Source organism: Peromyscus californicus, unplaced genomic scaffold (assembly GCF_007827085.1).
Source record: "Peromyscus californicus insignis strain IS unplaced genomic scaffold, ASM782708v3 Scaffold_11__1_contigs__length_118956290, whole genome shotgun sequence".
Taxonomy (NCBI): Eukaryota; Metazoa; Chordata; class Mammalia; order Rodentia; family Cricetidae; genus Peromyscus; species Peromyscus californicus.
This window is the reverse complement of record NW_026294402.1, coordinates 48,767,761-48,780,756: the sequence shown is the minus strand read 5'-3', so window position 1 is coordinate 48,780,756 and position 12,996 is coordinate 48,767,761. Positions and strand designations below refer to the sequence as shown.

At 47.4% G+C, this 12,996-nt stretch overlaps 1 protein-coding gene across 1 annotated transcript in view; it reads right to left on the bottom strand.

Annotated features, from left to right (window-relative positions):
- Nucleotides 1–819: 819 nt before the first annotated feature.
- Nucleotides 820–12,996, bottom strand: part of Gldn (gliomedin) — a 46,385-nt gene continuing 34,208 nt past the window's right edge. The window contains exons 5-10 of the mRNA XM_052760555.1: nucleotides 8,952–9,098; nucleotides 7,697–7,825; nucleotides 6,520–6,603; nucleotides 6,115–6,240; nucleotides 4,263–4,413; nucleotides 820–3,086 (exon numbers count right to left, since the gene is read on the bottom strand). Coding sequence (XP_052616515.1) covers nucleotides 2,606–3,086; nucleotides 4,263–4,413; nucleotides 6,115–6,240; nucleotides 6,520–6,603; nucleotides 7,697–7,825; nucleotides 8,952–9,098 — 1,118 coding nt within the window. The 3' untranslated portion in view covers nucleotides 820–2,605. The remainder of the gene's footprint in view (nucleotides 3,087–4,262; nucleotides 4,414–6,114; nucleotides 6,241–6,519; nucleotides 6,604–7,696; nucleotides 7,826–8,951; nucleotides 9,099–12,996) is intronic.

Here is a 12,996-nt window from a genome sequence, read left to right as displayed (position 1 = left end):
TCAGTGAAAAGAAAATGCTTTGGTGCATCTGGCCTAGCTCCGAAGCTGGAAGGTACAGTTTCTAGTGGGATGGTATCTACTTTAGATTTGAGAAGAATTCAAGAATTATTTGATTTCATACAGAGAGATGCAAAGTGCTTTTAGAACAACTCTGGCATTAAGTGACAGTGGGGATGATTAAAATATCTTGGCTTAAAACACAAGGCTGTGCTTCCTATTTCAGCAGTGAGCCTGAAACACCTGTGTGTGTGTGTGTGTGTGTGTGTGTGTGTGTGTGTGTGTGTGTGTGTGTGCATTTGTGTATGTGCACGTGTGTGTGTGTGTGTGTGTGTGTGTTGAGTGATATAGAATGAAGGACTGTTTGCAAGAAAACAAAATCTTAATTCTTCTGTAAAGACAAACTGTCATTAGACCTCAATCAACCTCACTCGTTCTAATCCTACTACATACCATAGCAAAAGAAACAACAATGAAAGGAAGCATGTAAAAATCTCAGTATGAGCTTCTCTAATAGTGAGTGCATGGTTCCTTGCCCACAGTTAAGAGAGACAAAGAGCCACTGTGTCTGTAGTGCCAGCACTCAGGAGGCTGACACAGGAAGATCACTTGACCCCTGGGTAAACAAATACCCTGTTAAAAACAAACAACCAAAAAATAGATGAATGCCAGGCAGTGGTGGCACATGCCTTTAATCCCAGTGCTCAGGAGACAGAGCCAGGTGGATCTCTGTGAGTTCGAGGCCAGCCTGGTCTTCAGAGCGAGATCCAGGACAGGCACCAAAACTACACAGAGAAACCCTGTCTCGAAAAACCAAAAAAAAAAAAAAAAAAAAAAAAAAATGAAGATATTTGATAGTTCAGATACCAAAACTGTGTGAGCTAATTCAATAACTAAACTATTTTGTTTGTGATATATGTCCAGTTAGTATTGTATCTATTCTCAGCAATACTACTAAATAATAGTAAGGGAATTATGTTTATATCCAGGTTTACTGTACTCAGAAACAGTACCACATATTTGTACACTTTAAAGGAACAATAGCATTCATTAGACACTGAAAAAACAGGAGAACTCCTCATTGCAACAGCTGAATCTGAGAGAATATCTTTGAAAGCTGTGATGACTGGCAGACCAACCAAATGGAGAAGTGGAGAAGCTTGGGGACCCATTAGCTTGAGAACTCAGCCAGTGCACCACTAACAGCTGCCTGGGTGTTTTCAGAGGTCGGGGAAATTTAAATAGTTAAATATGCACACTCCAAGTCTTAAAGTGCTTCTATTAAAAGGATCAAAGCAGGCCACAGGGCCCCTGAGAATGGGTTTGGGCCCAGAGATGTTTCAGAACACACACACACTGCAACAAATTGTTGTCCAGTCTTTCCTGGACAGTTTCTGTAGTTTCTCTTCCTGTCTTTAGGGGGCAGTGAAATTCTCAGCTCCCTCTTGACCTCCATGGCCCTGCCTGGAACTCAGTGCCAGGCTGAAGGGCTTGGCAGAAAACATGCCTGTTTAAGGGAGTGTAGGAGCCAATGAAACTAGATCATTTTCTTACTGTCCAAGAGGAACAGATCAAACCTTGAGAACCATTTGTGAGAGAATACCTTGCTGACCGGAGGTTCACTTACTTCATTTGGGTGGTAAGGATTGGGCAGTAATGTTTTGGAATTTTCAGAACTGCCATGCTTCATGGCTGTCATGGTCTGCAGTATGATTCTTAGGTGCAGGAATGTGATGATGCCCCTTACAGGAATGGGAGATAGACTGGCTCTGCCTTTGAGCCAGATGTCGCCCCTTGTTCTAGAGAGTGACTGCAATGATGCCTCTCTTCTGAAACACCATCATGTTCCCAGGTTCTGACCAGATTATTGCCCACTTAGTGTTCAACACTCTGATAGCAATCCCGTAGCCTTGGCAGAAGTGGCCATGAGCTGAGGAATCCGTGTTTATGCTCCCCAGCAACAAACAGGCATGATCAGAAATTGACAGGCCCCTAGAAGGGCTTGATGCGGTTTCATTCAGAGACCTGAGCCCGCAGCTCTTCACGGGTTTCACTAATCTTGGGTTTGTACTTAGGAGCTGAAAAGAATGACCATTCTGTGGAGACAGGTGCACCTCCAGAGAAAAATACCAAATTATGGAAAACATGGTAGCTTAGAAGCCTTAAGAGCCAGTGAGCCTTCTCTAGATATCAAATGTAAGTCATTACAGATGAGTTCATCCCTCAAACTGACGATAAATGTGTTTACATGTAGGGGGGAAAAAACCAACCAGAAAGCAATTTAATCAGCCAAGAATCACAGAATTTCATGCAGGTAGAGGAAATTGTTATCAACATACTCAGGTGTTTCATATTACCAATGGGGAAACTAAGGCCCAAGGAAGAGAGCCAACTTTCCAAGTTTGAGGAGGAATCGCGAGATTTCAGCCATTTCCACTTCCAATCTGTAGCTATCTAAGCAACCCGGTTTAAAGGGGGGTCGCTGCTTGCACAAGTCCTGTGGCATGGGGTTATGCTCCGAGTACCGGGATATCCTTTACAGACAAGCTTTCTGCTGGGCTCGAACAAGCCCTAGGGAACACGTGGAGTGTAATGAAGAAACAGCAGCCTATCGCTGGCTCGATGCTGCTGACGAAAACCGCACAGGATAAAGCATCAGATGGCCATTTTCCCATGAATATAAATGCTGATCCCTCATGTTGTATGATAACATGGCAAGAACAGTTGGGGACATTCTGAAATCAAAGTTTGCATGAATCTGTTTTCCTCTGAACAGATCGAAGGCAAACGTGACCCTCATGTCTTTGGTGTCTGTGACGTAGAGGATTCCTTGAGCTATGAAGGCATTGCCAGCCTTGGATTTGGGGTACGTGGTATTGATGTGTTGCAACACAGAGAATGTCCTCTCATCCAGCTGTGCTACAAGGATGCTTGAGCCATCCACACTTGAAGCATAGATAATCCAGATGCCCTTCTCATCCACAGCTATGTTGAAGTACGTTTTGGAATTTGCAAAGAGGTATTTTCGATCAAAATACAAAGCATTTTCAATCTTCAGAGTCTGGGGTGTCTCTTTGCCAAATTCAAATCTGAAACATGATTTTAAAAAATGAGTTAGAGCAGAGTAGCCATGTCTGTGGGCACAGGTGGTTTGTTAGGATCCTTATAAAACTGAATTAGCAGGGCCGGACCCAGACCTGGTGTTTTCTGTGGCCAAAAAAGGCAGCTTCTCTTCAACTTGCCCTTCAGTGGTGTCCTGGGCAGCAAGGCTGTGAAGGCCAGTGACTAGCCTGTGCTATCAGAAGCAAGGGAGAGAGCAGTGTGTTGTTAAAGACCCTCCTCAAATTATTGATGTAGCTGAGGATGGCCTTGAACATCTAATCCTCCCGCCTCCGCCTGCCAAGTGCTGGGATTACACACAGCAACACCAAGCCTAGGTTCTGCAGTACTGGAGATCAGAGCCAGAGCTTCAGACACTCTCTCAACTGAGATACATCTCTAACTCCTAAATTTGGGTCTTAAAACCCCCAAGTTTTCTGGATATTCCATTTTTTTTTTTTAAAGACAATTTAAATTAAGAGAAAAGTCACCAGCTGAGAAGAGATAGAAGAAAGGTTGTGAAGACAATTTTCTTGTCGGATAGGGGCTGATAAATACAACCACAGCATGGAATTCCATGTCCCTTAGCTTTGGGGGTCTGATTTCTCAGACTCCAAACCGAAATAGTATCAAAAAGTGAATTCCGATTCAAGCGCTCCCTAAATCGGGGAGTAAGTCTATCTAGACTACTAGGCTAAAAGAAAACACCAGAGGGCGCCATTGAGCAGCAGACTGCAGAAGGCAAGGCGTGTGTGACTGTGATAGGCCTGTAGGAAGCACGGCAAACGGAAAGGGACTAGAGAGCCCGAATTGAGCTGAAAAGCCGCCAGAAAAGAGCAAGCCCTTGGGAAGGGCTCCGCAGCACCAGCTCCCGAGGGCTGGAATTCTGTACTGCTCTCTAGCCCCGTGGGGCTGGGGGAGGTGTCTGCCGCCCCTCCTTCAGCTCTAGGCCTGTGGCTTGATAAAGATCCAGGCTTAGGACAGGTTCCCTACCCAATCAGCTCTTCCAGGCCCCGTAGTGGCGCAAGACTATAATCTCCAGTGCTCGAGAGGAATAGATGGAATGCCCCAAACCCATCTAAACCACTGCAGGAGACAGCACACACCGGGCGCAGCGTGAGACCTGTGAGGAGACCCTGCAGGGCGCAGGGGTCCGGGCGGCTCACCTCACGATGGTGTTGGAGCCGCCTTTGTGGTAGTAGAGAGAGTTGTTGTAGACTGCGTGCCCACAGCCGTGGAAGTAATGTGGGAGGTGGATGAGGGTGGAGCTGCCATTGAGAAGTGCGGGCAGGTCTTTGAACTCCTTCACCATGATTCCTGCAGGAGAGGAACGGGGAGGCTGTCACCCACCCGCCCTCACAGCCCTGCCCGTGAAAAGGCGGGCTTCTGAGAGAAGAACATGTGTCCGGTCCCACCCACCCCACTCTGTAGTAGTTATAAAATCAGGCGGCACAAATCCATCCCAGGAACAAATACTTGGCTCAGCTATGCTTGCTGGCTCCCACCCCTTGCTACCCGCCAAGACTACTGCTACTCCTATTCAGCATTCTTTCTTTTCCTTTGAGTCCCAAACCCTCAGCTTGGTAGATGAAGGTTATTATTGCACTGATCAGTTAGTGGTGATGAAATAAAGAAGCAGCTCTTAGCTTTGTTTCAATCAATGTGTATTGTCAGACCCTTCCGGAATGAGGCCATTGTTAGTACCACTGGCCACTTCAATCACATCTTTTGGGAACAGTATGACTGGCCCTGCATTCAGACATGGGGAAGGTTCAGACATGGGGAGTATTCAGACATGGGGAGTGTTTAGACATGGGGAAGGTTCAGACATGGGGAAGGTTCAGACATGGGGAGGGTTCAGACATGGGGAAGGTTCAGACATGGGGAGTGTTCAGACATGGGGAGTGTTCTGACATGGGGAAGGTTCAGACATGGGGAAGGTTCAGACATGGGGAGTGTTCAGACATGGGGAGTGTTCAGACATGGGGAGTGTTCAGACATGGGGAAGGTTCAGACATGGGGAGTGTTCAGACATGGGGAAGGTTCAGACATGGGGAAGGTTCAGACATGGGGAGTGTTCTGACATGGGGAGTGTTCAGACATGGGGAGTGTTCTGACATGGGGAGTGTTCAGACATGGGGAAGGTTCAGACATGGGGAGTGTTCAGACATGGGGAAGGTTCAGACATGGGGAGTGTTCAGACATGGGGAGTGTTCAGACATGGGGAGTGTTCAGACATGGGGAAGGTTCAGACATGGGGAAGGTTCAGGCATGGGGAGTGTTCTGACATGGGGAGTGTTCTGACATGGGGAGTGTTCAGACATGGGAAAATGCCTGTGAGATGGCTCTTTGCCTCTCCCTTTGGTTCTGTCCAACAAATATGTGAGAAACCTGACTCAAAATAATCTCATAGGATGGTATGAAACTCAGAGAACAATGGACAGTGCACACGGAATTTGTCTTTTATATCCAAGGCCGTATCACCCTGAACACACCAGATCTTAGAGCCATATGGTTAGTACTTGTGTGGCATAATTTGTCTCATATCACTTCCATGTTATGGTTATTTGATAAAACCTTAGATGTCATACTGTTTATTTCCTTCTGCCTATTATGTTAAAACTGGAATGCCGGGCAGCGGTGGCGCACGCCTTTAATCCCAGCACTCAGGAGGCAGAGCCAGGTGGGTCTCTGTGAGTTCGAGGCCAGCCTGGTCAACAGACTGAGCTCCAGGACAGTTAGGGCTACACAGAGAAACCCTGTCTTAAAAACACCAAACAAAACCAACTGGATAGTTTACATTGCAGTGGTCATGTCCCTGGGACTGAACTACAAAGCTTGCACCCAACACATCCAAAATAGGAAAGTGGTCCTCCCATTCAGTTGTACTTTCTAAAATAAAGAGCCGTCCACCAACACCAGTGGGGATCTCAGACACGCAGATATAAATACGCCCGAAGGAAAGCGGGCAACAGATAAGATCTCAGCACCAGATGGACCATCTCTGGAGGGAAGTACCTGAGAAATGTTCAGTCACCCAGATACGGTCATCACTCTTGTTGGCAGACTCTCTAATCCAAGTCCCAAAAGTCTCCCTGACTTTTAGTACTTGGGCTGGGTTTCCAATGGAAGTGATCATGGCTTCTGTTAGAAGAAAAAAAAGTTACTCACCTGACAGTTATGACAATTAAGGCATCCAGTTTTGAATTTCCAGACAATTTTTGTGTGTGGTGCTGGGGATTGAATCTAGGGCCCGTGCAGGCTGGTGAAGCATACCAGCACTGAAGCACACCCCAGGGTGCCACCCCAGCCCAGAGCGCCACCCCAGCCCAGGGCGCCACCCCAGCCCAGGGTGCCACCCCAACCCAGGGTGCCACCCCAGCCCAGGGTGCCACCCCAGCCCAGGGTATCCAGGGTTTGTACCTGTTTGTGGAGAATGGCGTTCATGTACTTTCTCATCAGCTTTTCCCACCAAGGTATCGTCATTTGGTACGGCACACGTCTCACCTAAAATGGCAGCAGTCAAAGCTGTTGTCACAATGGGGTTATACAGATTTGTATAGGAACCTCCACTTCCTTGCAAAGTCCCAAACATATCCATTATGACATTTCCACCATGTTTCCTGGTTGCTTGCTTTTTAGCAATCCCCAGCCCTACGCTGCCCAGCAGCATTTCACTCTGATGGCTGGGTTCATTCCCTGAAAACATCTAGAAAGAACACTATTTCAAACAATGCAGTTGTTTGGAGAAAGTCAGAGAGAATCCCAGGTCAGGGTCCTCCTCCATATCTGCTGCTGAAATGACAGCTCAAGTTGTCCCTCATGGTTTAAGACAGGAAAGGCATTCTGGGTAACCTCTCAAGTTCTAAATCTACTGTTGAAATATTTTCCATTATTATGATCCTTCGTTTCTAAGGCACTTTTGAACTGAGCTGAGCTAGGTAGCTCCTTGGTTGTCTGTTCCCCATCTGTAAGTCAGACACAAGGATGCCAACACCCTAGGATAGCCATGGGAATCAGAAGAAGTAGGTACATAACACTGGCAATATTATCTGCCACTGAGTGGCAGAGGACAGCAGATATAGCTTAGACGTGGTAGACATGGGGCTCTGGGTTCAACTCGCCCCCAACACACACACTAAGAATAGTGATGGAGATGCTTTAATTATTCTCTGCAGGGAGCTAACCAGTTGGACTGCTCCACTGTCTTCCAGTTTTCCACTCTCTCAGGAATGTGTTGCTACAGTTAACAGCTTAGCCCTCAAGATGCTGCCCTCGGGTGACCTGATGACACTGTGTTCTTTAGTTGTAACAGTAATTTAAAAACAAACCAAGTAAAAGACGGGGAGAGGTTTGTTTGGCCAAGAAGGACAACTGGCATGGAGATAAGCGCAGAGGGAGCGCTGAGGGGCGGTGGTAGGTTCCGAGCTGGCCTGGCCACGGTCCTCAAGCCCAGGGTAGGTGTTCAGACTTCCTGGGAGCACATTGCCGGGAGGAATCTCATTTAAACAAAATCTCCCGCTTTCAAAATTTGCTCACAAAGTCTGGAAGGGGGAGTATTAGCACAAGGAGTGGGTTCCTGGGGGCAGGATTTGGCGACCTGAACACTGGCTGTTGAACGTATTTGGCTGCCGAGGGCCTTTGGATCTTCTGCTTCCAGGAGGGCCTGGAGGCCCTGGGGGTCCAGGGGGTCCAGGGGGGCCAGGGGGGCCTTGGTCACCTTTGGCACCTAGAGAGAAGGAAAGGGAGAAAACAGAAAAAGGTTTTCACCGAGACAGTTTCCCATTAGGGAAAGATAAGTGGGCAGCTCTGGCGTCCCCCTGTGTGAACCCCTTCCTAGAGATGAGCCCATAGTAGGTCCTGATGATCCAGTCTATGCAGGATCTGAGCTGAGAGTTTTATCAATTTTCCCTTCATTCTTCCAAGTCCCTCTGTGAGGTGGCAGTGGGTCCCCTCAGGAGAGTTCTGCTAGGGAGTGGTGGTTCACTTAAGGTTACAAGTGACTAGGGCAGGATCCCGGCTCCAGCATCTCTCAGCAGAGCCTGGCCTTCATTATTGCAGTTGCAGGGGATCCCAGTTCTGACAGCTTAGAATCGCGAAGGAACTCCTTCTTCCTCTCCTCTCCCTTCTTCTCCTCTCCTGCCACCTCCTCTATTTCTTCCTAACCTTCCTCCTTTCCTGTACCACCACACCCTACCATCCTTCTCATTCTCCTTCTTGTGCTAGGGAATTTAATCCAGGGCCTCTTGCGAGTTAGGCAAGCACTTTATTGCTGAGCTACACCCTCGTCTTCTAAGGAGCTTGATTATCATCAATCCCAGAGCCAATTAGAATGCCTGTGAGGAGATGCTCCCCTGTCATTTGAAAGCTTCTCTGAGTGCAGCGAAACACCATGAGCCTAGCCAGACGACCATGTAGTCAAACTTGAAGCAACTCTGCTGCCTCAGCCTCCCCAAGCTTGGGATTTCAGGCGGGAGCCACCACACCCTATCAACCAGGGTAATGAGTTCGATTACTCGTGTTCAATACCAGACTCGGACTTGTCCCCCTGGACAAACGTGCGCAGCTTTGAAAATACAGAATGCCGTGCTAGGCATGATGGTACACAGCTACAGTCCCAACACTTGGGAGGTGGAGGCAGGAGGACAGGGCAAGGTCAGTCTGCTGCATAGAGAGTTCCGGGCTAGCCTGGGATACAGAAGACCTTGTCGCAAGCAAACAAGGGAAGGAAGAATTCCAGAACCTGCTGCAGAGCCGAGGGCCAGAGAAGATCAAAGCCACCAGGGCAGCCCGTGGGTTGGACAAGGCAGGTCTCTGTCCCCTGGTGTCAGGAGAACGAACCCAAGCCAGCCTACCTGTCAGAAGCACGTCGTTGGACACATCTCCCTTGTCTCCCTTTTCACCTTTCTGCCCTGGTGGGCCCTCGTTTCCAGGAGCGCCCAGTTCACCAGCATCGCCCTTCTCTCCCTTTTCCCCTGGATTTCCTGTAGCTCCAGGTAACCCTGTGGGGGAGGGGGGAGATTGACGTATTAACGTGTGTACAGAATTCTGGTTCACTTTGTAGTGATTGTGCTTTTGTAGAACAGCTTTGTAAAACAACCACAAACCCTTCACCACCCTTCCAGCGATGCTACTGTACACTCATTATGGGACGGTGTTTCCCAGAGGCTCTGGGGGACAACTTTTAGGGAGTCTGGCTGAGCCACTACGTGTCGAGCGAGCCAGCGACGGCAGCTTGAGTGAGGCGCCATCCCCGCAGAAGGTGAGCGTGTTATTAAGAGGACCGTCAGCAGAGGCCCTGGCATCTGTGATCTTTAGTTCTCACAACAGAAAGAGTGGCAGGCTGGGCAGTCACTGCAGTGTTAGCCAAGTTTAGAAATGGCGGTTGTAAGTGGGGCTGAGCCAACGCCAGAGGGTGGATGACCAGCTGCCTCCACTTCTTGCTGTTCCTTCCCGGCCGGCCATGACGGACTGTAACCTCCAACTGCCAGCCCAAGTAAACCTTTTGTTCCTCAAGTCGCTTCTGTCAGTCATTTTGTTGCAACAACAAGAAACTACGAGAAAATATGGGGAGTATGGTCAACACACGATGGTTAGTTAATGCTGACTGCAAATCAGCCTGGCCCTTCGAGGCTTGGTTTTTTGTTTTATTTTGTCACTGTTTTCCCTGTGGGTCCACAGCCACCTTTCCTGGCACTAGTCTAGTCCCAGTACTAGGGTAAGACTTTTTCAAGGCTCCAACCAATACCCCAGGCAACACACTAGAATTCAGCTTCCAGGGGAATTTTCTAAATGTTAATTTGTAGCTGAAAATAAACGTCCATGTTCCAAGTTACCCTCAATGTGTTCTGAAGCTATCTGCCTGACACCATAGACTCCAGAATTGGAGTCATTCAGTAAATGTAATTCCGTGTATTGACAAGTAAGGAAAAGCATATCTCAATGGGTGCAAAAGGCATTTGGTGGCGTTCAGCATGCAGTCTCAATGAATCTCATCAAACTGGGCATAAAAAGGAATTTCCTCATCCTGCAAAAGAGAAGTCTATAAGAAATTGACAGTTGACATCATCTTTTCCAGTGAAAGGCTTACTATCAGGAACAAGGCAAAGTTATTCATGCTCATCAGTTTTGTTGAACATTCTATTGGATGTAGAAAGCATGATATTCCAGAGAAAAAGGAATGCAAGGCTCACTGTTTGGGGAGTGAACATTAAAATTATCTTAATTTGAAGCTAGCCTGATTGTTTATGTAGAAAATTTCAAGAGATCTATTAAAAAGAGCGACTTGAAGTCACAAGTACACGAGTATCCTAGGGTTCTGAGAGAGGAAAGTGGGTATACAGAGACGTTGTTAGAAATTGACCATATAGAAGACTCCTTATCTCAAGAAATAATTGTTCATTTTGGTAAGCATGCCCTGAAGATACTGCCTAATTGTGATGTTACTCAAAGTGGGATTGCAGACATCAGGGAAGAGCCAGGTGCATCTGTTAGTGCAAGTACATCATTCCTCTCAAGGTCCATCACCAAGATGATGTGGAATCTTAAGCCTTCTATAATTACCTGCCCCTTCCTTGTGCCTTCTGTAGACTCCGTCGAAGTAACCGCCCACCCACCCCCTCCCTAGGTCCCATTCATTTGACTAATTCCTGATTAGTCATTTGCTGGGATAGCAAAGTTTTTCCTCCAGTTTGTTTGTGTTTTAAGATCTCACTATATAGCCCAGGCTGGCCTCAAACTCCCAGCAATCCTCCCGCCTCCCTTTGGGATTCCCGGTGTGCACTATCACACCTGGTTTATGTGAGACTTCAGACTAACAAAGCCTTGGGAGGCTTTGTACATGCTGGACGAGCGCTCTACCAACTGAGTCAGATCTCCAGCCCTCCCTCTAGTTTTAAAACCATATCTGGAATATCCTGCTTTATGCTAACCATGTTGCATTCCATCATAGTTGTTCTAAGGCATCATTTCTCAACCTGTGGGTTACGACCCCTTAGGGGGTCGAATGACCTTTCCACAGGGGTCGCCTGAGACCATTGGAAAACACAGATATTTATATTATGATTCATAACAGTAGAAAATTTGAAGTTATGAAGTAGCAATGAAAATAATTTTATGGTTGGCTCTGTGTGTGTGTGTGTGTGTGTGTGTGTGTGTGTGTGTGTGTGTGTCCACAACATGAGGAAGTGTATTAAGGGGTCTCAGTGTTAGGAAGGTTGAGAACCACTGCTCTAAAGGAATACAAAATAATCCCAGGTTGGAAGGCACTGTAGAATTCACTTAGATCAGTTCCCATCCAATCCTCAACCTTGTTTATGCTACCTGCTATTCAGTTGGCTCTGTTTGTTTGTTTGTTTGTTTGTTTGTTTGAAACAGGGTCTATGTAGCTCTGACTGTCCTAGAACTCACTCTATAGACCAGGCTGGCCTTGAACTCACAGATCTTCCTGCCTCTGCCTTCCGAGTGCTGGGATTAAACATGTGTGCCACCATGCCTGGCCACAGTTGGCTCATCTCAGGGCTTTTCAAAGTGACAGGTTTTCACCTGAGATGGCATCACGGGGGCTGGGCTTTAGTCAGTCAGTGGCAGAGTACCTGCCTAGCACGGGGTTCTGGGTTCATTCTCCAGCATTACAGAAACATGAAATCAAAATGCAGTGAAGAAAATACTACTAACTAGATTCCAGCTAATCATAACAAATATCTAGAGCTGGGTCTGCTGGCACATGGAGATTGGGAGTTCAAGATCATCATTGGTTACATAGAGAGTCTAAGGTAAGCCTGAGCTACCTGTGACCCTGTCTCAGAAAACAACAACAAAAATCTAAATAAAAACTGTGGACTCCAGGTATCACTGAGGGGACACAGTGGAAGAGGAAGTCATGAGGGACAGGTCTCCCCCTCCAGCATGGACACGCTCTGCCTACTGTATACTTACAGTCAGAGCAATACAGTGACACTATTGTTGAGCAGGGAGTCATGGTTCGGGAGTCCATCTTCACAGCAGTACTGAGAAGTACTTATGGCTCTGGGTCATTCCTGCTCAGGGGCACCAGGACTTCTGGCTGAAGAGTGACAAAAGCCCTTATCTGGGCCCTCCGTGTGAGAAGGTATCCCTTTGTCAGTATTTTAAATGAGCCTTTCAGCGTGTTATCTGAAGGAGACAAAAGGCTGGGTGGTTGCTATAGAGTTCCGCCTGCACAATGTGCCAAGTGCTACCGAACACCTCCTAAAGACTTTGTGCAGCCCACATTCAGCAGCACTCAGGGAAACGGTAGCTGCTGCTTACACCGCGGTGTTCCAGCCCTTTATTTTAACTCAAGAGCGTGTCTGCACTGACATCTGATCCTTTATCTTATCCCTCCCTCGTACACCTTTTATTTCCTTTCTCCAAAAGGCCACACGGGGAACAGGAAAACGCTCATTTTGTAATGTAGCCCTGACAGAGGCAGTGTTAGAGCTATCAGAGCCTTTGTTTGAGGGTGTATTGTGCATTGTAGCTGGGGTGTGCGTAGCCTTTTTCAGCTTTTTGGTAAAAGACAATGGTGAATGTTTTGTCTACATGCAATCTGTCTTTGTCCTGTGTGTGTGTCTGTGTATCTGTGTCTGCGTGGTGTGTGTGCATTTGAAGGCCAGATGCTGATATCAGGTATCTTCTTCTACCACTCTTCACCATATTGCTTTTAATTAAAAAAAAAAAAAATGCTGGCACATGCCTTTAATCCTAGCACTTAGGCAGAAGCTGGCAACTCTCTGTGAGTCTGAAGCCGGCCTGGTTTATAGAGTTTCAGGCCAACCAGGACTATGTAGCGGGACGTTGTCTCAAGAAAACAAAAGAATGACTGTGTGAGTGAGTGGGGTGGGGTGTGTACACGTGGAGGTCAGAGGACAACCTGTAGCG